Here is a 23,457-nt window from a genome sequence, read left to right as displayed (position 1 = left end):
CAGCCATACCCGGCGTATAAGACGACCCCCGACTTTTGAGAAGATTTTCATGTGTTAAAAAGTAGTCTTATACGCAGGAATATACAGTATATGTGCACAACCCCTGTCTATAGCAACATGCGCACACCTTCTCTATGTTCGCATCCATGTCTTTACAGCCACACACAAGCTTTTTCATCACATGATGATTTGTTGTTATAGTTAGATAAGACACATGAAGATCAGGTCAGTAAAAACACTTTACTCATCAAAAACCTCAGAAAAATAATTTATATTTATCATTTACTCAATAACGATCTAAACCTTTATTCATAGAAGACAAATTTACAAGGAATACAAACATGGCTCCAACTTTCCAGACTGTTCCTGCAATGACACAGAGCCACGTAAAATGGCATAACGTCTAATACTGCAGCAGACACAAGAGAGGACAGACCTGGCCATCTTCAAAGAAGCTTCTATTTCCATCATAGTATTCAATACTATGGAGGCCCCATTGTTCAGATCCACCTGCATCAGTCACTGATCTTCAGCAGACAAACCCCCCACCCATAGGGTAGAAGGAGACCTAAGCCTCTTGTTTACCAATATGGACCTATCAGGTTGGAATGTGCCAACTCCCCTTCGAGAAATGATCATCTGTCTGGAGAATCAAACAAACAAGGAAAATGTGACCATGAAATGAGTCCAGCAACCAAACTGTGCAACTAAATTGGCAACATGAAGGAATTAAAAATGCAGAAAGTTAGTGATTGTTTCCTTCATCAAAAGATTCCACCCCGGAATCAATGGCAGCAGCATTAATCTTCTCTTGGCGCTTTCTCATAATTTCCAGCAGCTCGGAACTTCCATTCACTTCCTGGAATAGAGGAGGATGAGAGCTTACTTCAGATAAGTCCTATAGTTACAGGCTCGTCATTGGCCATGAAACAAACATGAAGAATAATTTTTGCTACATCACCAGTAGTTTAAAGGGCTTCTGTCACACCACTAAAGTCATATTTTTTTTGGGCTAGTTACATTCCTTATAGTGCGATATATGCAAATAGAATGGTGTTACTTACTTTCATTCAGCCGTTTCTTATAAAAAACGAAGTTTTATAATATGTAAATCACCGAAAGAGAAGACGTCATCGGCGCAGGCGCACTGAGGGAGTTCTGAGGAGACGAGCCTCCTCATCTCAGAGCGCCTGCGCCGAATCAACAGAGGCGCGCGATTTTTAAAATGCTGACAGGGCCGGCCGGAGGAGGAGATCGCGGCTGGCCCTGTCAATCAACACGACGAGGGGACGGTTTTTTGCGGCGGCTACCAGCAAGTAGACGCCCTACTTGCTGGTAGAGACCCGATTAACATATTATAAAAATTCGTTTTTATAAGAAACGGCTGAATGAAAGTAAGTAACACCATTCTATTTGCATATATCGCACTATAAGGAATGTAACTAGCCCAAAAAAAAGACTTTAGTGGGGTGACAGAAGCCCTTTAAATGATATACAGGGTGGGCCATTTATATGGATACACCTTAATAAAATGGGAATGGTTGGTGATATTAACTTCCTGTTTGTGGCACATTAGTATATGTGAGGGGGGAAACTTTTCAAGATGGGTGGTGACCATGGCGGCCATTTTGAAGTCTGACATTTTGAATCCAACTTTTGTTTTTTCAATAGGAAGAGGGTCATGTGACACATCAAACTTATTGGGAATTTCACAAGAAAAACAATGGTGTGCTTGGTTTTAACGTAACTTTAGTCTTTCATGAGTTATTTACAAGTTTCCTTTTGTTTACAGCCATTGACATGTCGCCGAGGTTAACACGTGCAGAGCGGATAGAAATTGTGTTGATGTCTGGAGACGTCGTGGGCCAGTTGAATGGCCCCCAAGGTCTCCCGATCTAACCCCCTTAGACTTTTATCTTTGGGGTCATCTGAAGGCAATTGTCTATGCTGTGAAGATACGAGATGTGCAGCACCTGAAACTATGGATACTGGAAGCCTGTGCTAGCATTTCTCCTGCAGTGTTGCTATCAGTGTGTGAAGAGTGGGAGAAGAGGGTTGCATTGACAATCCAACACAATGAGCAGCACATTGAACACATTTTATAAGTGGTCAGAAACTTGTAAATAACTCATGAAAGAATAAAGTTACGTTAAAACCAAGCACACCATTGTTTTTCTTGTGAAATTCCCAATAAGTATGATGTGTCACACGACCCTCTTCCTATTGAAAAAACAAAAGTTGGATTCAAAATGTCCAACTTCAAAATGGCCGCCATGGTCACCACCCATCTTGAAAAGTTCCCCCCCTCACATATACTAATGTGCCACAAACAGGAAGTTAATGTCATCAACCATTCCCATTTTATTAAGGTGTATCCATATAAATGGCCCACCCTGTATATTCAAAAAACTAACCACTGTGGTCTGTACTAGGGGTATATGTCCAAGCAAATCACCTGTATTTTTCCATCTAGCAACCAAGACTTACCGTTAATAAAGGTGCAGTGCCTGAAGGAAACAGAGTTTAATACTGTAAACGCTTCCTAGTGCTGTAAACCAGAAGGTTCTGTATTGGGAGACACTGAAGACCACAAGGTCGTGTACTGAGAGCAGTGGAGAGCAAAGAGTACCTGTACTAGGAGCAGTGGGAGCACAATGACCTGCATCAAGGCCACTGAATACCACAAGGTTCTGAACTAGGAGAGGTGGAGAGCAAAATAACCTGTACAAAGTAGTGGGGACTACAAGGACCTGTACCAAGGCCACTGAAGACCACAAAGTTCTGTACTGGGAGCAGTGGGGAGCACAAGGAGCTGTACCAAGGCTACTGAAGACCACAAAGTTCTGAACTGGAAGCAGTGGAGAGGAAAAGGACCTGTACTAGGAGTAGGGGGGGGGGGCAGAAGGACCTGTACCAGGCTACCATATCCAATGTGTATAGCCAGCTCAAGCCATGCTCTACTGCAATAAAAAGCTCTCAATATAAGAGGAATGTAAATATCTATCAATGAGTACATGTTCTAGACACACATTTTACCTGCAGAGCTGCTTTCTGCAGCATCACCTGATTGTAGACTCTAGGCCCCTCCGGACAGACGGTCTTTAACTCGTCTTTTGTGAGTGAGAAGAGCTGCGCTCCGGTTAACACTCCAAGACAATCAATGGTTCTGTAAAGCAGGGGACACATGTGAATGGCATTACAGGCACTATAGGCCCCCTCACACATTAGTGATGGTCTACCGAACCCGCTGTTTCCAGTAGGTTCAGACAGTTTAATGTGTGTGGGGAGCTCCTGACAGATTATGTTTGGGGGTAAGGAGGATTGGGCAAAGTAAATGCCCAATTCACCAGAACCAGGGGTGTCTGGCAGCGTTTTTCTCCCTATTAAATACACATACACATTCAGCCGACATTCTAAACCTTCTTGACTGTCAGGACCAGGTTCCTGTATAGTTCTCTTGTGTAGCCCTGTCAATCAAGCAGGGGCAGTGGATGGCAAAGAAAGAAGGAGGAGCAACGGTGCACAAAGTGGTTTTGGCCTACCCTAAGTGCACTTAAGCCTCATTTATATATGAATTAAAAGTACCTTTTCTCCAGAATAAAGCAATGGATCGCTAAGTGAAAGGTATCATTACATTCAGCTGAAATAGTCCTACAAGACAGTGTGCCTGGTTAATCCGTCAATTTCCTGGGGGCAGGCTACCTTTAGGCTTTATTTCCAGTTGCCTGTGTCTCAACTTTTCCTCACCAATAAGCAAATGAAGCTGCATTAAAACAATAGGGACATACACAGAACTGAATCCCTTTGCAAGTAGCCATGTTTTCACATCAGAAGCAGATGAACTGTAGGATATATTGACAGCAGGTGAATTTTGCCGAGGGACAGTGAATTTTTTCTGTGCTGCACTGCGTCCGATGGTTAGTCTATGAACTAATTCATCCTGAACTTCTTCCATCTGAGACTTTCTCCCTAGAGAGGAAGACAAAAGGTATCATAAAAAGTCTCTAAATCTACTAAGGTAAGCAACTATCAATCAGGAGCCAGCATATGGAAGATAGGTCATCACCTGCAGTGAGCACCATCTGCAAGGCCGGGGAATAGGTTTTCACCATTTCCCCTTGAAGTTACCCTCATGGATAGTTCTGTTACAGTTCAACATCTGATGCCATGATCTGATATACATATGATAACTACAGTGACCTTCTACAGGATCCTGACCCACATGATAATATGCAGCATAGACAGACTGGTGTCCGGAAGGGGATCTAATTGACACCCTTAGGTCAGCTCTGCGCCCTCAGCACCAAAATCATAAAGAAAAACTTCTGAGATTAACAGTTTAATTTTTTTTCAATTAATCTGAATCTGATTTAGTGCAGGTCTACAGCAGATAAACACATGGACAGTCTAATCTACATCGAGTTAGTATCATTCATGAAATTTCTGTCTGTAGAAGAAAACTAATGATTGCAAGCTATATGATGTATTGCCTGGATAGTGCAGACATATTTGAGGCGAACCCTTCCTGTGCTCTTTATATAGGGACAGCTACAGTATATTCGAGGCACATACTTCCTTACAGTATTGTCTGTATAGGGGAGGCCATAATGGAAGCACAGTGAAAGTCTGTGTATAGACAGTGAAGCCAGGGTTATAAGGTTTATTGGGAGTCAATTGAACGAGAAATGTCACAGATTAGTCTCCAGGAAGTAATGGAGTACAACGTTTCACCCAAGGACCAGAGAGACAGAGTGGTTCATACAGAGACATACGTGTGAATAGTGTTACTTCTTTGCCTTGCAGCGCTTAGACTGCAGCCCAGCCTAAGGCCCCTTAGTGACTGCCGTAAAAACACGTATGGGTGGTCACTAAGGGGTTAAATTCAAAACCTAATTTAAATATTCTGTAATTGTCTGATTATTTGTCCCTTTTAAGATTGAAGCACTAACATGCGGGTTATTGAAACTGCTGTTCTTAGAAGGAAGTGTACGGTGGCTCATCTGTGTCATCTAGTTTCACCTCCAAACTTTTCTATACCGTTCCGTATTATGCAGAGTATAACCTCTCTACACCACTGTACAATATACAGTATAACCCCTGCACCACACCATATGCTATACATTTATAGTATAAACACACTATGAAATACACGAGAACTTACAATCACTTGGCTTGGCCCCTTGGGGATCTCGTACTCCACTTCCCCCACTTTCACTGGAAGTGCTGCTTTGTCGGCTAACAAGATTTCCTGATGGATATGACCTTGATACAGGTATGGATATTCCTGGAGGGGCAGGAACTGGAGTTGGAGGGGGGCTGGGCACAGTCACATTTGACTCTATCTGCCTTGCAATAAACTCAGATTTTTGTTTCTAGAAACACAAAAATGTATCATTAAATATAGCTTAACATACAGAGATCTTCACCTTCTCCAGGAATAAAAAAATAAATACTTAAATATTTATAATAAATATATTTACAAATACCTTTCATTACTTAGAGGGGCTTTGTTTGTTTTGTCTAGGGAGCAATCATTAAGAGAAATAAAATGGCAGCCGTCCTATCATTATACATAAAACCTGTCCTAATCACACAGGAGGACAAGTTACTTCACCACAATAAGCCATAGTGCTGCATCATCCTCTTCTCCGCTTGTCAGGAATCATGAGTCTGAATGCAGGGTGAGGTGTGGCTAATGAGCAGCAGCACTTGTATGCAGTCTGCATTACCACAGCCTGTCCTGTGCATCCTCTATGTACTTCATGTCTCCTCATGAACTAAATTCCCCAGAGATTGTAACTTGTCCTCCTGTGTTATCAGAAAAGGTTTTGTGTGAACTAATGGGACAGCGACAATATTGTTTCCCCTGATGATTTCTCCCCAGACAAAACAAGCCATTATAAATAATGAAAGGTATTTGAGAATATATTTACAATAAAGTAATATTTAAGTATTTTCATTTTCTTAATTTCCAGAGAACCCCTTCAATATAAATGCTTTACCGGTCACATGACGCACTACAGTGAGATCCTCATGTGGCAAATAATCATTTGACAATATTAAAAAGAGACAGAAGATGAGGAAAACCACAACATGGGACAGGAGCTGCGGCTGTATCTGTGCTCCTGCAGATGCTCTGGACAGATACACTACCTTTATCAGCTGAATCACAAGCCATAACAATGTTTATAAGTGAGGGATGGGAGTGATAATTAACTATAAATAATGGGAGTTATGTCAGAAGTGAGGAAGTTAGATACAATGAATGTGTTCTGTGTTCTCAGCTGTATTTTAGGTTTTCCTTGCCTGTAATAATGATGTTAAGGTCCTCAGTAGATGCTCTGGTTGTGAAGTTGGAGATCCTCAGTAGATGCTCTGGCTCAGAAAAGCGATATTCTTAGTAGATGTTCTGGTGGGAAGAAATGTAATTGTTCAGATGTTCTGGTTGTGAGAAGTGATGTGCTCAGTAGATTCTCAGGTTGGGATAAAATTATGTTCTTGGTTGGGAGAACTGATGCCCTAGGAAGATTCTCCAGTTAGTAGGAATGTAGATGTTCAGAAAATGGTCAGATTGGAAGAAGTGGTGTCCTCAGAAGATGCTCTGATTGGGAGAAATGTAGTTGCCTAGTATATCCTCTAGTTTGGACAGTTTTGTCTGCAGTAGATGCTCTGGTTGTAAGTAGTGAAATCTTCAGTATATGCTCTGGCTGGGAAAAGGGATATCCTTAGTAGGTTCTCTGGTGGGGAGAAATGTAGTTGATCAGATGTTCTGGTTGTGAGATGTGAAGTGTGGTTGGGTAAAATTTTGTCCACTGGTATAAGAATCCTCATAGTATTTACTATAGAATGTCTGTGTAGTTGTATTAATTCTTGCCAGTTCTGTCCAGTTTTTCAAGTGTACAATATTCCTGGAGCTAATCAGAACAGTAGAAATAAATCCAGCAGCAGGCTCAGGATAAATTCCAATTTCTTTATTTCTTCATTATAAAATCCATAGGCTGACCAGACAGGCAAGGTCTACACGTTTCGACTGTATGTTTTAATCATGACCACATTGTGGTTTAAAAATCCCCTTTGCCATGAGGCACACCCCCAGCCAGGTGCTGAATAATAATCAGCTCCAAGCTAGAGCTGCCTCCAATGGCTTTCTTAAAATGCATGCAAAACGCTACTCGAATATAACACAACAAAAAACGAAAAACAAAAAGGGGAGAGAGTCAGTACTCATAGTAAAAATCCAGGAACCGGAATTTCAACATTTATGGGGGTTTATTTTTACAGTATTCACTGTGTGGTATAGATTGATATAAGTTGTTTTTACAAAAAAATAAGAAATTGGTGTCTCCACATTCCCGGAACCAGAAAATTTTATTTCCCTGTGTGAAGGCTTGTTTTTTTGCAGGACAATTTGTAGTTTTCATTGGTACCATTTTTTATTGCTTTTCGTAGGTAAACACATTCCTGGATTTGTTTTATAGCTTTATTTTTACATTGTTTTCTGTGACCTATAAATGTATTAAAGGGGTTGGCTCATTTTGGATATTCTTGGCATATTACTAGGATATGTCCCCAATATCTGATAGGTGTGGGTCCCACCTCTAATATACCTATACTTAGAACTAAGCCCGCAAAATGCCAGTGGGCGCACAGCACATGCGCGCCCGACCTCATTCATTTCTATGGGAAGTCTCATTCAGATGAATGGAAAAAGCACTGTGCAAGCGTGGCCACCACCCCATTCACTTTTATGGGTCTTACGGAAATAGCCAAGCCGGCACAACTATTTTTTGCAGTTCCATAGAAAATTAATAGAGGGTAGCCACACATGCGTGGTGCGCCCTCTGGCACTTTGCGGGAGGTGGGAGCCATGCCCATCAGACATTGGGGGCATATCTTAGCAATATATGCCAAATGTCCAAGATGGGAATACCCCTTAGGTATACTATGGTTGGTTATAGACACAACGTATCTAGGGTTGCCACCTTTCCCTACAAAAATACCATCCAAGTTGACATGGGTAAAAATCTGTGTTGTTTCAGGGTGTGGCTTAACCACCAATACCAATGTTTTCTTAATACTTTGAGTTTTGTGGGGTTCTTTTTTTTTTGTTGTAAAAATCGTTTTATCCCATGTAGCCAAAGCCGACCTCTTATAGAGGAGCAAATAACCACAAAGCCAGGAAAAATACCTTACAGGTATTTTATTGCTGCCCCTCTGTGCCATCCAGCCCTATGCAGGAGCCAGGCTCTCTCTAGTGATGGTGGCCTAGTTTAAAAGCTGGCAAGCTTTATCTCACAGTTAACTGCCATAAAACTGGATATACACAGTCTTTGGAAATCAAGTGAGGAATGAGTAGCAGATTTCTGCAGCTTTCACTGGGACCAGGTTCTAATACCAGTATCAGCGGTTTTATAGTAGCTAGAACCATGAATCCTGGTCTTGTTTTAAAGCCATGCCCAGCTCACATGTGTAGCTGCCACACAGCCTGAGATATTAAGGGTTAAAGCAGACTTCCCCTTTGGCCTGCTACCCGAATTCTGCTTGGGCTAAACTATTAGGTCTTTTTCCCAAAGCCCGAACACAGTTCAGAAAAAACTGTGGTCCCAACTACTCAAATCATCAATAAATGCTGTATAATTATACACAAAGGGGGAAAATATCAAAGTTGTATGCCAATTTTCTGGCATAGTAAAGTTAAAAAATTTTGCGCTAGTGGCATTTTGTGGAAAAATTAGACTTTTTGGTACTTTCGTCCACTTGCAGCACTTTATAAAAAAAAATGACATTTATAATGATTTATGCCAGGAAACTGATAGCTGATGGGCTCACATGTGCTGCAGCAAATCGCTAGCCTTAGCGCTAACGTGCCACCACATGACCCAGCACTGCTAAGGTTAGAGAATGACTGCAGCAACGCACATTACCCCATCCAGATGTGTACAGGCCTGGGGCCGGACACATCCCTGAGAGAAGCCCTTGTGTGCTAAAAAATGATCTGTTGGGAAGTGTGGTACTGGATTTATTTGTTTTGGTAAGCTGCAGTACTGGAAATACATAAAGGACGGAGTAATTTTTTTTTTACTCTTATTGTCACATACCAAAAGTCATACCATCTAGGTTGCCGTTTAGGTCTTTTTTTGTGGGATGAGTTGTATTTTTCAATAGAATATTTTTGTGTAAAACAGCAGAAATCCCGGGCACCATCTTTAAAGTCCCGACTTCTGCCTTGCATGTAAGACAGCTGTTGGAAAGGTGTTAAAGTATTTTTTTTTTTTCGGTTGACGGAGCTGTATGGGGCTTAAGGCTACTTTCACACTAGCGTTTTGGCTTTCCGTTTGAGAGATCCGTTCAGGGCTTTCAAAAGCGGTCCAAAACAGATCAGTTTTGCCCTAATGCATTCTGAATGGAAAAGGATCTGCTCAGAATGCATCAGTTTGCCTCCATTCAGTCACCATTATGCTCTGGAGGTGAACACCAAAATGCTGCCTGCAGCGTTTTGCTGTCCGCCTGACAAAGCGGAGCCAAGCGGTACACAATGTAAGTCAATGGGGACGGATCAGTTTTCTCTGGCACAATAGAAAACTGATCCGTCCCCCCTTGACTTTCAATGGTGTTCAAGACGAATCCGTCATGGCTATAGAAGACATAATACAATTGGATCCGTTCAGGACGGATGCATGCGGTTATATTATTGTAACGGAAGCGTTTTTGCAGATCCACGACGGATCCACAAAAACAGCTAGTGTGAAAGTAGCCTTTTTTTTTTTCACAGGACGAACAGTAGTTTTCAGGGGTACCATTTTGAGGTACATATCACTTTTCATTCTATGTTTTGGAAGATCAGAAGCGATTTTGTGAGGATTTTTTGTAAACTTTCATCACCTAAAGACACTGAACATGTCTGCCTGTACATGGCAGGACTGGGAGGCCACTGTTAGGCCTTTGGATAACTTAGCATGGTTTTTGAAAAACGATATTCTGCCTTCCACAATGTTCTTTTCCAATTGAAAAATCAACCGTGTGAACATATCCTTACAGTGCAGTTATCAGAGCTCTGTCTTGTGAGGGCTAGTTCACAAAGTGAACTTTGAAAAGGCAAAATCTGCCACGTATACAGTTTTTTTCCCCTGTAGTTTTACAGTTTGAATGTTCCGGGCCGGCTTGCTATTTAGCCCCAATGAGTCATGTTAGACTGCGACTAGTAACTCTACCCGGTTTCCATGTGTATACCGCGCCAAGAAAGGACATGTTCTTGTCATGGCTATAAACCGCAGCCTGATGAAGAGGAGCATGGCCTCGCAGCCAAATACACTGCTCAGAAAAATAAAGGGAACACAAAAATAACACATCCTAAATCTGAATTAATTAAATATTCTTCTGAAATACTTTGTTCTTTACATAGTTGAATGTGACAACAAAATCACACAAAAATAAAAAAATGGAAATTAAATTTTTCAACCCATGGAGGTCTGGATTTGGAGTCACACTCAAAATTAAAGTGGAAAAACACCCTACAGGCTGATCCAATTTTGATGTAATGTCCTTAAAACAAGTCAAAATGAGGCTCAGTAGTGTGTGTGGCCTCCACGTGCCTGTATGACCTCCCTACAACGCCTGTGCATGCTCCTGATGAGGTGGTGGACGGTCTCCTGAGGGATCTCCTCCCAGACCTGGACTAAAGCATCTGCCAACATCTGGACAGTCTGTGGTGCAACGTGACGGTTGATAGAGCGAGACATGATGTCCCAGATGTGCTCAATTGGATTCAGGTCTGGGGAACGGGCGGGCCAGTCCATAGCATTAATGCCTTCGTCTTGCAGGAACTGCTGACACTCCAGCCACATGAGGTCTAGCATTGTCTTGCATTAGGAGGAACCCAGGGCCAACCGCACCAGCATATGGTCTCACAAGGGGTCTGAGGATCTCATCTCGGTACCTAATGGCAGTCAGGCTACCTCTGGTGAGCACATGGAGGGCTGTGCGGCCCTCCAAAGAAATGCCACCCCACACCATTACTGACCCAATGCCATGCTGTCATGCTGGAGGATGTTGCAGGCAGCAGAACGTTCTCCACGGCGTCTCCAGACTCTGTCACGTCTGTCATGTGCTCAGTGTGAACCTGCTTTCATCTGCCAATCTTGGTGTTCTCTGGCAAATGCCAAACGTCCTGCGCGGTGTTGGGCTGTAAGCACAACCCCGACCTTTGGACGTCAGGCCCTCATATCACCCTCATGGAGTCTGTTTCTGACCGTTTGAGCAGACACATGCACATTTGTGGCCTACTGGAGGTCATTTTGCAGGGCTCTTGCAGTGCTCCTCCTGTTCCTCCTTGCACAAAGGCGGAGGTAGCGGTCCTGATGCTGGGTTGTTGCCCTCCTATGGCCTCCTCCACGTCTCCTGATGTACTGGCCTGTCTCCTGGTAGCGCCTCCATGTTCTGGACACTACGCTGACAGACTCAGCAAACCTTCTTGCCACAGCTCGCATTGATGTGCCATCCTGGATAAGCTGCACTACCTGAGCCACTTGTGTGGGTTCTAGACTCCGTCTCATGCTACCACTAGAGTGAAAGCACCGCCAGCATTCAAAAGTGACGAAATCAGCCAGGAAGCATAGGAACTGAGAAGTGGTCTGTGGTCACCACCTGCAGAACCACTCCTTTATTGGGGGTGTCTTGCTAATTGCCTATAATTTCCACCTGTTGTCTATCCCGTTTGCACAACAGCATGTGAAAATTGATTGTCACTCAGTGTTGCTTCCTAAGTGGACAGTTTGATTTCACAGAAGTGTGATTGACTTGGAGTTACATTGTGTTTAAGTGTTCCCTTTATTTTTTTGAGCAGTGTACAACATGGCTGTCGGCAGCTTTTTGTCATGGAATCCTGCCAGCAAAAGACTCCGTGTGAATAGGGCGCAACAAGTCTGACATCTGTTTGTTTATTGCCAGAGGATTAGAATTTCTCCTAGTCATGTGATATACCATGAAGGTTCCTATTGCATGACAGAATGCAAAGATCTTGTAGAAACACAATTCTCACAACCAGAACACCTAATGAGGACCTCAATGCCCTGATTTAGAGGAGGAAGATTTCAGACAAGGAAAACCTGACGTAGAGCTGACACTTCAGAGAACAAACTCAATGTTGATTTTTCACCCATTATCATATCCATGTTCGAGCTTCCTCTCATTCCTCAGTTTTATGGGTAGTGTTGTAGCATTTGCTTTCCTTTGTCACTGATCTGTAAGATTTGCCTCCCTCTACTTGCAAGTCAGCTTTGTGGTGACTTGAAGGACGCACATCTACAGGACTCATTCCCTCCCTCATTTGCTAACACAGAAAAACAACAGCTTCATTCATCTTGATTTCTTCTCAACTTCCTAGGCTCCAGACAAAATTGCAACCCTAGATGGTGACTGGAGGAAAAGCCAATACACAAATACTGTATGTAAGTGTTTGAGTCAAGAGGGTCATCAACAGCCAGGAAGTGGCTCACTAATACTGAAAGGTTCATCCGTCACAGGCTGAATGTATGAAAGTTCCTGTCAGAGTCGGAGCTCATTGGAAATTCATTCATGTGTAAGAAAAAGAAATGGCCATCTATTAGTAAGCCACTATGTAGTCAGAGGAAGGAAGATAAAGGAAGAAATGCACACAGAAGAGAACATGAAGCCTGCTGGGTACCTCGGACAGCTCTCCCAGTAATTGCTGCCAGTAGAGAGAGAATCTGCAGTTAGACACTTTATACAATGAGGGAGTGACACCACACCGAGCAGGCACCACACGCAGGGACGCACAGCAAAAGACCTATGGGTACGCCGGGATTCAGATCTAATCCTTGCAGTCATACAAGGAATGTTGCTCTTGGTTGTGGGGTCTCCTTGTCGCCTCCACTTCTAATAAAACAGGTATTTACCGGTGAGCTCATACAGACCTAGCCCTAGACCTTGGGACCCAGCAGCAGACACAGAGATAAAGGAGCTTCCCTGGAATGATTCCTCTGGTCTAGGGTACTTGTCTTAAAAGGAATCAGTCACAGTTTTATGCTGTCCTAACTAAGGGCAACATAAACTAGGGACAGACCCCCTTAACAAAATACTGGGTCACTTTCAATTACCAAAACATTGTGTTGAACAGCTCCAGTGCATAATGATGAGTCCTGAGTAATAACAAAGTAATAACTTCGACTCATCAGAGCCAATAGATTCTAATACTGTACGAAGCGCTCGTATTGAAACAAAAGTTTTATGCAAATAGACTTCGGATGTTTCATCCAAAGTCAATTCGCTCATCCCTATTGATGACCTGTCCTCTGGATATGTCATCAATATTAGATCAGCAGGGGCTCGACTCCTGGGACCTCTGCTGATCAGCTGTTAGAAGAGCCTGGGCACTCTGAGCACTGTGGCCTCTTCCTAGCTCATGCGACATCACTGTACATCGGTCACATGGACTAGTTGCAGCTCACCCCCATTCAAGTAAGTGGGACCAAGCTGCAATACGATGTACAGTGGGCTTGGAAAGCTCCAGTGATTGCAGAAGCTCCCTGAAACAGATGATGGGCAGGGGTGCAGGGACTCAGACCCCCGCCGATGTGATAGTGATCACCTAACCCGAGGATAGGTCATCATTATCTTTATCTGGATAACCCCTTTAATGCAGGCCTCTTGCTGTGTCTATGATGTCTATAAGGGTATGGCCACAAGGTCAGATTTCAGCATGCAGTTTTGAAAACCAAAATCAGGTGTGGATCATAAAAAGGAGAAAAAGTATAAAGGAAAGATACAACTTCTCTTTGTAAAATTCACTCCCGCTTTTGGCTTGCACAATTGTACAGGTCCTTCTAAAAAAATTAGCATATTGTGATAAAGTGCATTATTTTCTGTAATGTACTGATAAACATTAGACTTTCATATATTTTAGATTCATTACACACCAACTGAAGTAGTTCAAGCCTTTTATTGTTTTAATATTGATGATTTTGGCATACAGCTCATGAAAACCCAAATTTCCTATCTCAAAAAATTAGCATATTTCATCCGACCAATAAAAGAAAAAAGTGTTTTTAATACAAAAAAAGTCAACCTTCAAATATTTATGTTCAGTTATGCACTCAATACTTGGTTGGGAATCCTTTTGCAGAAATGACTGCTTCAATGCGGCGTGGCATGGAGGCAATCAGCCTGTGGCACTGCTGAGGTGTTATGGAGGCCCAGGATGCTTCGATAGCGGCCTTAAGCTCATCCAGAGTGTTGGGTCTTGCGTCTCTCAACTTTCTCTTCCCAATATCCCACAGATTCTCTATGGGGTTCAGGTCAGGAGAGTAGGCAGGCCAATTGAGCACAGTAATACCATGGTCAGTAAACCATTTACCAGTGGTTTTGGCACTGTGAGCAGGTGTCAGGTCGTGCTGAAAAACAAAATCTTCATCTCCATAAAGCTTTTCAGCAGATGGAAGCATGAAGTGCTCCAAAATCTCCTGATAGCTAGCTGCATTGACCCTGCCCTTGATAAAACACAGTGGACCAACACCAGCAGCTGACATGGCACCCCAGACCATCACTGACTGTGGGTACTTGACACTGGACTTCAGGCATTTTGGCATTTCCCTCTCCCCAGTCTTCCTCCAGACTCTGGCACCTTGATTTCCGAATGACATGCAAAATTTGCTTTCATCCGAAAAAAGTACTTTGGACCACTGAGCAACAGTCCAGTGCTGCTTCTCTGGAGCCCAGGTCAGGCGCATCTGCCGCCGTTTCTGGTTCAAAAGTGGCTTGACCTGGGGAATGCGGCACCTGTAGCCCATTTCCTGCACACGCCTGTACACGGTGGCTCTGGATGTTTCTACTCCAGACTCAGTCCACTGCTTCCGCAGGTCCCCCAAGGTCTGGAATCGGTCCTTCTCCACAATCTTCCTCAGGGTCCGGTCACCTCTTCTCGTTGTGCAGCGTTTTCTGCCACACTTTTTCCTTCCCACAGACTTCCCACTGAGGTGCCTTGATACAGCACTCTGGGAACAGCCTATTCGTTCAGAAATTTCTTTCTGTGTCTTACCCTCTTACTTGAGGGTGTCAATGATGGCCTTCTGGACAGCAGTCAGGTCGGCAGTCTTACCCATGATTGCGGTTTTGAGTAATGAACCAGGCTGGGAGTTTTTAAAAGCCTCAGGAATCTTTTGCAGGTGTTTAGAGTTAATTAGTTGATTCAGATGATTAGGTTAATAGCTCGTTTAGAGAACCTTTTCATGATATGCTAATTTTTTTAGATAGGAATTTGGGGTTTTCATGAGCTGTATGCCAAAATAATCAATATTAAAACAATAAAAGGCTTGAACTACTTCAGTTGGTGTGTAATGAATCTAAAATATATGAAAGTCTAATGTTTATCAGTACATTACAGAAAATAATGAACTTTATCAAAATATGCAAATTTTTTTAGAAGGACCTGTATAATGTGACTCTGGTATCACTGGAGGAGCACATTATACATGCAAGCTCTCTGATCTACAAGGTGCAGGAGGGACTGAAATGTTGGCCTCTATACTGTGAGATGTTGGACGGATAAATAAAAGAAATACACATTAGCTGCACATCACTTGAGAGCTGTGGTTACTGAATCCATGAAGCAGGATCTAATTGAAGCAATACTTTTTCTGGAGGACAAATTCATACATTTCTTAAAATTATTAATGGCATGACTGTTTTCCAGTTCTTAAATGCATAGTGTATTGCATAGTTACTGATGGTGAGAATAAGCTTGATCTTACCATGTTAATACAATAAATGTGTTATTACTAATTACTGGCCATTCATAAAGTAGCCTAGTGTGATAAAATAGGGTCAGAGTTTAAACTTTGGCTTACCTACTCCACAGCCCTGAAACCTTTATGCCATTCATAGGTACATTATATAGCTATAAATAAAAACCTATTCTCTAAGGAGCATGCAAAGCAGAATGTCTAGGGCTTGGAAACACACACACACACACACACACACACACAGTAACCCTACCTTGAAGATCTCAAATTCCTTCTTTGGCATCAAAAGCTATTACCAGAGGATAATTGTGGTCACTGTCAATTGTCAGTAATTGTTTGATAGAACACAGCCTGTAAAGTCACTTCTGGATCATATGTAAAAAAGAATAGCAGCAGGAATGAGGCATCTGAGCTCAGGTGACAAATGGGTCTGTAGGACTTCACCTAAGTTGTAGTGTATATCTGCTGTGCAACGTATCAGATGACCACCCAGCAAAGTGTTCATTCCTTATCTACTGTATGGTGAGCAAAGATTTACTAAGCATAGTAATCACCTAGGAACTCTATCTATACCATAGACAGTCATGACCTATGAACTAAAGGATTCACTATACATAATCACTACCTAAGAGCTCCATGATCTACTATACACAGTCAGTATCTAGCAGCTGAATGATCTACTATACACAATTACCATCAATGAGCTCAATGATCTGATATATCCAGTCAACATTAGCAGCTCAATGAACTATATACCCAGATATCACCTAGTAGCGCAATGATCTATTATAGACAGTCACCAAAAAGGAGCTGAATAATCAACTACACAGCGACTACCTAGAAACTCAATGATCCACTATGCACAGTCACTATCAAGGAGCTCTATGATATGCTACAGTGCCTTGAAAAAGTATTCCTACCCCTTGAACTTTTCCACGTTTTTTCATGTCACACCCACAAACTTAAATGTATTTTATTGGGATTTTAGGTGATAGACCAACACAATTTTTTAAAATAAATAATCTGGAAAGTGTGGCATGCATTTGTATACAGCCCCCGAGTCAATACTTTGTAAGACCAACTTTTGCTGCAATTACAGCTGCAAGTCTTTTAGGGTAGGTCTCTACCAGCTTTGCACATCTAGAGGCTGAAATTTTTGCCCATTCTTCTTTGCAAAATAGTTCATGCACAGTCAGATTGGATGGAGAGAGTCTATACAGGAATTTTCAAGTCTTGCCACAGATTCTCAGTGGAATTTAGGTCTGGAATTTGACTGGGCCATTCTAGCACCTGAATATGCTTTGATCTAAACCATTCCATGTATCTCTGGCTGTATCTTTAGGGTCGCTGTCTTGATGGAAGGTAAACCTCCACCCCAGACTCAAGCCTTTTGCAGCCTCTACCAGGTTTTCCTCCAGGATCCCCCTGTATTTAGCTCCATCCATCTTACCATCAACTTTGACCAGCTTACCTGTCCCTGCTAAAGGAAAGCATCCCTCAACATCATGCCGTTACTACCATGTTTCACAGTGGGAATGGTGTGTTCAGGGTGATGTGCAGTGTTAGTTTTATGCCTCACATAGCGTTTTGCATTTATGCCAAAAAGTTCAGCTTTGGTCTCATCTAACCAGAGCACCTTCTTCCACATGTTTGCTGTGTCCCCTACATGGCTTGTGGCAAACTGCAAACGGGACTTCTTATGGCTTGCTTTAAAAAAGGAGATTTTTGTGGACTCGCCTGTAAAATCTGGCAGTCTGAACTCCAATTGACACCAAAATTGTGCTTCGAAGGAAGTGACCAGAGCCTATAAGACTTGCTTACAGCAACGGATAGATGGGTGCCTACGACCAAGAAGCAGGCGAACTGACCGCTGGAGTGCCAGCTGCTTGTCCACAGGGAGGCAGACCAACGCCTCCTCCGTGTCCAGGGTCATCCCTAAAAACGTGAGTCGTCTGGCCGGGGCCAGGGAGGACTTCTGAAAGTTCACCAGCCAGCCGAACTGAGAGAGGGTATCAAGAGTGATAAGAAGGCTGGCGTCATTCTGGGCCAGGTTTGCCGCCTTGACCAGAATGTCGTCCAGGTAGGGAATCAGAGTGATGTCCCTGGAACGAAGTAGGGCAAGTAGGGGAGCGAGGACCTTCGTGAAGACTCGCGGAGATGTTGCCAGCCCAAAGGGGAGGGCGACAAACAAAGTGATGAGGCCCTAAGGCGAAGCGGAGAAAGCGCTGGTACAACCTGGGCAAAGGGGACGTGTAGGTACACGTCCTGAATGTCTATGGAGGAAAGGAATTCTCCCTAGACCAGCGAAGCAATGACAGAGCGAAGGGACTCCATCCGGAAGTGTTGAACTCGGAGGAACCAGTTCAACTATTTGAGGTCCAAGATAGGCCGGATGGAACCCTCCTTTTTCTGAACTACAAACATGTTCGAATAAAACCCTGTACATTGTCCCACCTGAGGGAACGGGGAGATAACTCCTCGAAATATCAGGGAATGAATTGCCTGGAACAAGGCAGAGGCCCTCTCTGCTTTCTTGGGAACTGAACAAGCGGGACCCCGCAAAAGGACAAGCCTGAAAGGGAGCGTTTGGAAGAGGCATCTGCCACCCATACCTTGAGCCAGAACTCCTGCAGCAAGGTGATGGCGAGGGCTGAAGAGTGGGCTACCAAAGTACCCGCGCCCAAGGACACTTCACAGAGGTACTTTCCTGCCTGAGCAATCAGCAAAGCCTGAGACTGGAGCTCCGCCAGTGGGAACTCAGACGCCATACCGCAATGTAAACTAAGCGCCCATTCCGAGACTGCCTAAGACACCCAAGCGGAGGCGGGGAAGCCCATTTTGCCACAGACTACGCCGGGAAGGGATATAGTAAATCAAGTCGCTTCGGTGGAGCAAAGAGACGATCTGGGTGGTCCCAGGCCTTGGCAATGACAACAGTAAAGTCGTCATGTAAGGGAAACTCCTTCGGATTTGGTCTGGAGCGAAGGAAGGGCACTCCCTGGCTAGTGGAGGGAGGTTCATCTTGCACCTGGAAGGTGTTCTGGACTGCAGTTACTAGGCTATCCACCATGGAAGCAATATTAGAAGATTGTTCCGAATCTATGTTAGATAGTGAGTCCCCAATCTCCCCTTCGGACAGGGCTTCCCCACGAACGGAGGATATGTCCGAGCAAGATCCCAAGGGGGGGGGGGGGGGGGGGGGGGGAAAGCAGAGACATCAGAGGAGGAATGGCATCCTGCTCTGGTCCGCTTCTGTGACGACCTGCTTCTGAGCGGTTCGCCCAAGGAAGGTGAGGACTGCTATGGTGGGGACTTATCAACCAAGCGACCCATGAGTGATGGGGTGGATTGGGATATTTTAGCGAGGTCGTCCACCGCCCGGGATAGGGAACGAGCCCAGCCGGGTTCCACAGAATCAGAGCGGTCATGGGGCTGCATAGGCTGGGGTGGGAATGTTACCAGACAGAGCATGCGGAGCACACAGGGTCTGACTTAACGTAAGGGAACTTTAGACTGCATACAGTACATGCAAAGTGCGTAACAATAGGCAGGCGGGGGTCATTAGTGGGATCAGACATGGCTGACTAGGGCTGAATGACCGACTTACGGCTGGGGAGGATGTAAGGATACATCCTACTGGCAACCGAGGCTACCCAGGTCCTGTGCTTCTTCTGAGGGAGGAACCGCCTGCGGCCGAGAAACCGGGGCCTAAAATTTAGCCACGGCCGACCGCAAATTTTTCGGTCGGCCGCTACTTAAAGGGACTGGAGCAATATGCTGCCGCTTACGGCAGCTCCTTAGGCATAGGGACCCGGCGCTTGCAGAGAACGCGCAGCGGGCGGGCGGCCCATCGTAGAAACACCCAGCCATGGCCCCCATAGAGACAGAACAAAGAAAGAACGTGCCCCAAACGCACACTGACGCGGGGGGATATACTCATCTTGTTGCAATCTTCTTCACCCTCCGGTCAACCCTTCAGCCACTGGCACCTAAGTGGCAGGCAGCTGGAACAGAGGGCTTGGAGATATGGGTGACCCTTAGGCTTGGGGGGGGAGCAGGGGAACGAGGCTCCCTGGTCCACATTGACTTCTTAGGGGGAGGATGGCCGGGGAGGGAAAAAGACACCGGCTACACACCCTGGGAGAACAGAGGGGCAAGGCAACTCTGTTTTCCATCTAAGGAGAAGAAAGAAAAATAAAATAAAAATGAAATAAATGAAAAGCCGCTTTCTGCCTCCTATGACACCAAGTTAAAAACTGATCTGCTATCTCCTGACTGGGGAGGGTATAGCTGGCAGGGGAGGAGCTACCACTTTCCAGCCTAGTGTCGCCTCCTAGTGGCAGCAAGCAGCTATACCCACAATCCTGTGTCCCCCAATGATACGAGCGAGAAAATGGCTTTCTTCTTGCCACTGTTCCATAAAGGCCGGATTTGTGGGGTAAACAATTAAAGGGATCCCTGTCACCAAGTTTTCGGCTATAGAGCTGCGGACATGCAATATACCTGTCCTATAGGGCTGTGTGCTTTTATTTTCTTTAAAAAAGGATTTTAGAGATATGTAAAATTAGTCTTGTAAGGTGCCCAAGGGTCTGTACGAAGCTTCCTGGTGCCCAGCCACGCCCGCCTGTGAAGGAGCCCAGCTATGTCCTCCGAATCTCCTCCTTTCGTCACCGATAGATTGCCGTAATCTCGCGATCTGCAAGCTCGCGCATACGCAGTGCCGGTATAGTGTTCCTTCGTGTGCTGGCATCAGCCACAGGGAAGGAACTGCGCATGCGCGAGCTCACGCATCGCGAGATTACGGCAATCTATCGTGATGAAAGGAGGAGATTCGGAGGACATAGGCGGTGCTGGGCTCCTTTACAGGCGGGGGTGGATGGGCACCAGAAAGGTTCGTACAGACCCTTGGGCACCTTACAAGACTAATTCACATATCTCTAAAATCCTTTTTTAAAGAAAATAAAAGCACACAGCCCTATAGGACCGGTATATTGCGGATATGCTAGCGGCGATCTAGCCGTGCATGTCCGCAGCTCTATAGCCTAAAACTTGGTGACAGAATCCCTTTAACCTCTTCAGGACACATGACGTACCGGTACGTCATGATGCCCTGGTACTTAAGGACACATGACGTACCGGTACGTCATGTGTTGTTTCGATCACTGCCGCCCGGCTGGCAGTGATCGGAACAAGGTGCCTGCACAAATCATTGAGCAGGCACCTAGGCTAAATGCGTCAATTCAGACCTGCGGTTTGATGCGCTTTTTGCCGTTTCTGATCCCTGCGGTCCCTGACCGCGGGGATCAGAAACTTTACAATGCCCAGAATATATATGTTCTTCCTCCCCCTGCACCCCTGAATGATATTATGTGGGCGGGTGGTGCAGGGGGAGGGTTGCGGGCGGTGCGGGAGGTGCGGCAGGCGGGATCGCGATCCCCCGCCCGCCTCCCATTGCGTAATCGTTGGTGTAGAGTGGGTATACCAGGGTGCCAGCACATTGCTGGCACCCTGGTATAAACGGCTGACATCGTTGATGCGATGTCAGCCGTTTAACCCTTTCCATACAGCGGTCCGTACGGACCGCTGTATGGAAAAGGTTAACAGCGCAGGGAGCTGCTGTGCCTTTGCAGCCCCCCGATGGGAGAGGGAGAGAGCCCCCAGACAGCCCCCCGACACCCCAGTCCTTACCCTTCCCCGTCTGCGAAGTTGTGGCAGACGGGGAAGGTTCCCATGGCAACAGGACGCCTGCTCAGGCGTCCTGCTGTCCATGGTGCTGAACAGATCTGTGCTGAAAGCATAGATCTGTTCAGTGTAAGTAAAATACAGTGCAGTACCCTATATAGAGTACAGTACTGTATTATATAGACATCAGACCCACTGGATCTTCAAGAACCAAGTGGGTCTGGGTAAAAAAAAAAGTTAAAAAAAGTAAAAAAAAAAGGAAAAATCAAAAAACACATTTATCACTGATTAAAAATGAAAAAAATTAAATTCCCTACACATGTTTGGTATCGCCGCGTCCGTAACGACCTGATCTATAAAACGGTAATGTTACTTTACCCGAACGGTGAACGCCATAAAAATAAAAAATTAAAAACTATGATAAAATAGAAATTTTGCCCACCTTACTTCCCAAAAAAAGGTAATAAAAGTGATCAAAAAAGTCGCATGTACGCCAAAATTGTAACAATCAAACCGTCATCTCATCCCGCAAAAAATGAGACCCTACTTAAGATAATCGCCCAAAAACTGAAAAAACTATGGCTCTTAGACTATGAAAACACTAAAACATCATTTTTTTTGTTTCAAAAATGAAATCATTGTGTAAAACTTACATAAATAAAAAAAGTATACATATTGGGTATTGCCGCGTCCGTATGGACCGGCTCTATAAAAATATCACATGACCTAACCCCTCAGGTGACCACCGTAAAAAAATAAAAATAAAAACGGTGTAAAAAAAGCAATTTTTGGTCATCTTACATCACAAAAAGTGCAATAGCAAGCGATCAAAAAATCATATGCACCCCAAAATAGTGCCAATCAAACCGTCATCTCATCCCGCAAAAAATGAGACCCTACTCAAGATAATCGCCCAAAAACTGAAACAACTATGGCTCTTAGACTATGTAGACACAAACTTTTTTTGTTTTAAAAATGAAATCATTGTGTAAAACTTACATAAATAAAAAAAATTGTATACATATTAGGTATCGCCGCGTCCGTGACAACCTGCTCTATAAAATTACCACATGATCTACCCTGTCAGATAAATGTTGTAAATAACAAAAAAAAAAACTGTGCCAAAAAGGTATTTCTTGTTACCTTGCCGCACAAAAAGTGTAATATAGAGCAACCAAAAATCATATGTACCCTAAACTAGTACCAACAAAACTGCCACCCTATCCCGTAGTTTCTAAAATGGGGTCACTTTTTTTGAGTTTCTACTCTAGGGGTGCATCAGGGGGGCTTCAAATGGGACATGGTGTCAAAAAACCAGTCCAGCAAAATCTGCCTTCCAAAAACCGTATGGCATTCCTTTCCTTCTGCGCCCCGCCGTGTGCCCGTACAGTGGTTTACGACCACATATGGGGTGTTTCTGTAAACTACAGAATTAGGGCCATGAATAATGAGTTTTGTTTGGCTGTTAACCCTTTCTTTGTAACTGGAAAAAAAATATTAAAATGGAAAATCTGCCAAAAAAGTGAAATTTGGAAATTGTATCTCTATTTTCCATTAAATCTTGTGCAACACCTAAAGGGTTAAAAATGTATGTAAAATCATTTTTGAATACCTTGAGGGGTGTAGTTTCTTAGATGGGGTCACTTTTATGGAGTTTCTACTCTAGGGGTGCATCAGGGGGCTTCAAATGGGACATGGTGTCAAAAAACCAGTCCAGCAAAATCTGACTTCCAAAAACCAAACGTCGCACCTTTCACTCTACGCCCCGCTGTGTGGCCGTACAGTAGTTTACGGCCACATATGGGGTGTTTATGTAAACGGCAGAGTCAGGGCAATAAAGATACAGTCTTGTTTGGCTGTTAACCCTTGCTTTGTTAGTGGAAAAAATGGGTTAAAATGGAAAATAAACAAAAAAATGAAATTCTCAAATTTCATCCCCATTTGCCAATAACTCTTGTGCAACACCTAAAGGGTTAACGATGTATGTAAAATCAGTTTTGAATACCTTGAGGGGTGTAGT

General features: G+C 44.1%; 1 protein-coding gene across 1 annotated transcript in view; it reads right to left on the bottom strand.

Annotated features, from left to right (window-relative positions):
- Positions 1-252: 252 nt before the first annotated feature.
- EPS8 (epidermal growth factor receptor pathway substrate 8) overlaps positions 253-23,457 on the bottom strand; it is a 92,562-nt gene continuing 69,357 nt past the window's right edge. Inside the window, exons 18-22 of the mRNA XM_044277503.1 lie at positions 16,009-16,044; positions 5,162-5,372; positions 3,789-3,969; positions 3,037-3,166; positions 253-859 (exon numbers count right to left, since the gene is read on the bottom strand). Of these exons, the coding sequence (XP_044133438.1) occupies positions 746-859; positions 3,037-3,166; positions 3,789-3,969; positions 5,162-5,372; positions 16,009-16,044 (672 nt within the window). The 3' untranslated portion in view covers positions 253-745. The remainder of the gene's footprint in view (positions 860-3,036; positions 3,167-3,788; positions 3,970-5,161; positions 5,373-16,008; positions 16,045-23,457) is intronic.

Source organism: Bufo gargarizans, chromosome 2, assembly GCF_014858855.1.
Source record: "Bufo gargarizans isolate SCDJY-AF-19 chromosome 2, ASM1485885v1, whole genome shotgun sequence".
NCBI classification, from domain to species: Eukaryota; Metazoa; Chordata; class Amphibia; order Anura; family Bufonidae; genus Bufo; species Bufo gargarizans.
Note: the sequence above shows the minus strand (reverse complement) of the source record. Positions and strands in the feature narration are given on the sequence as shown.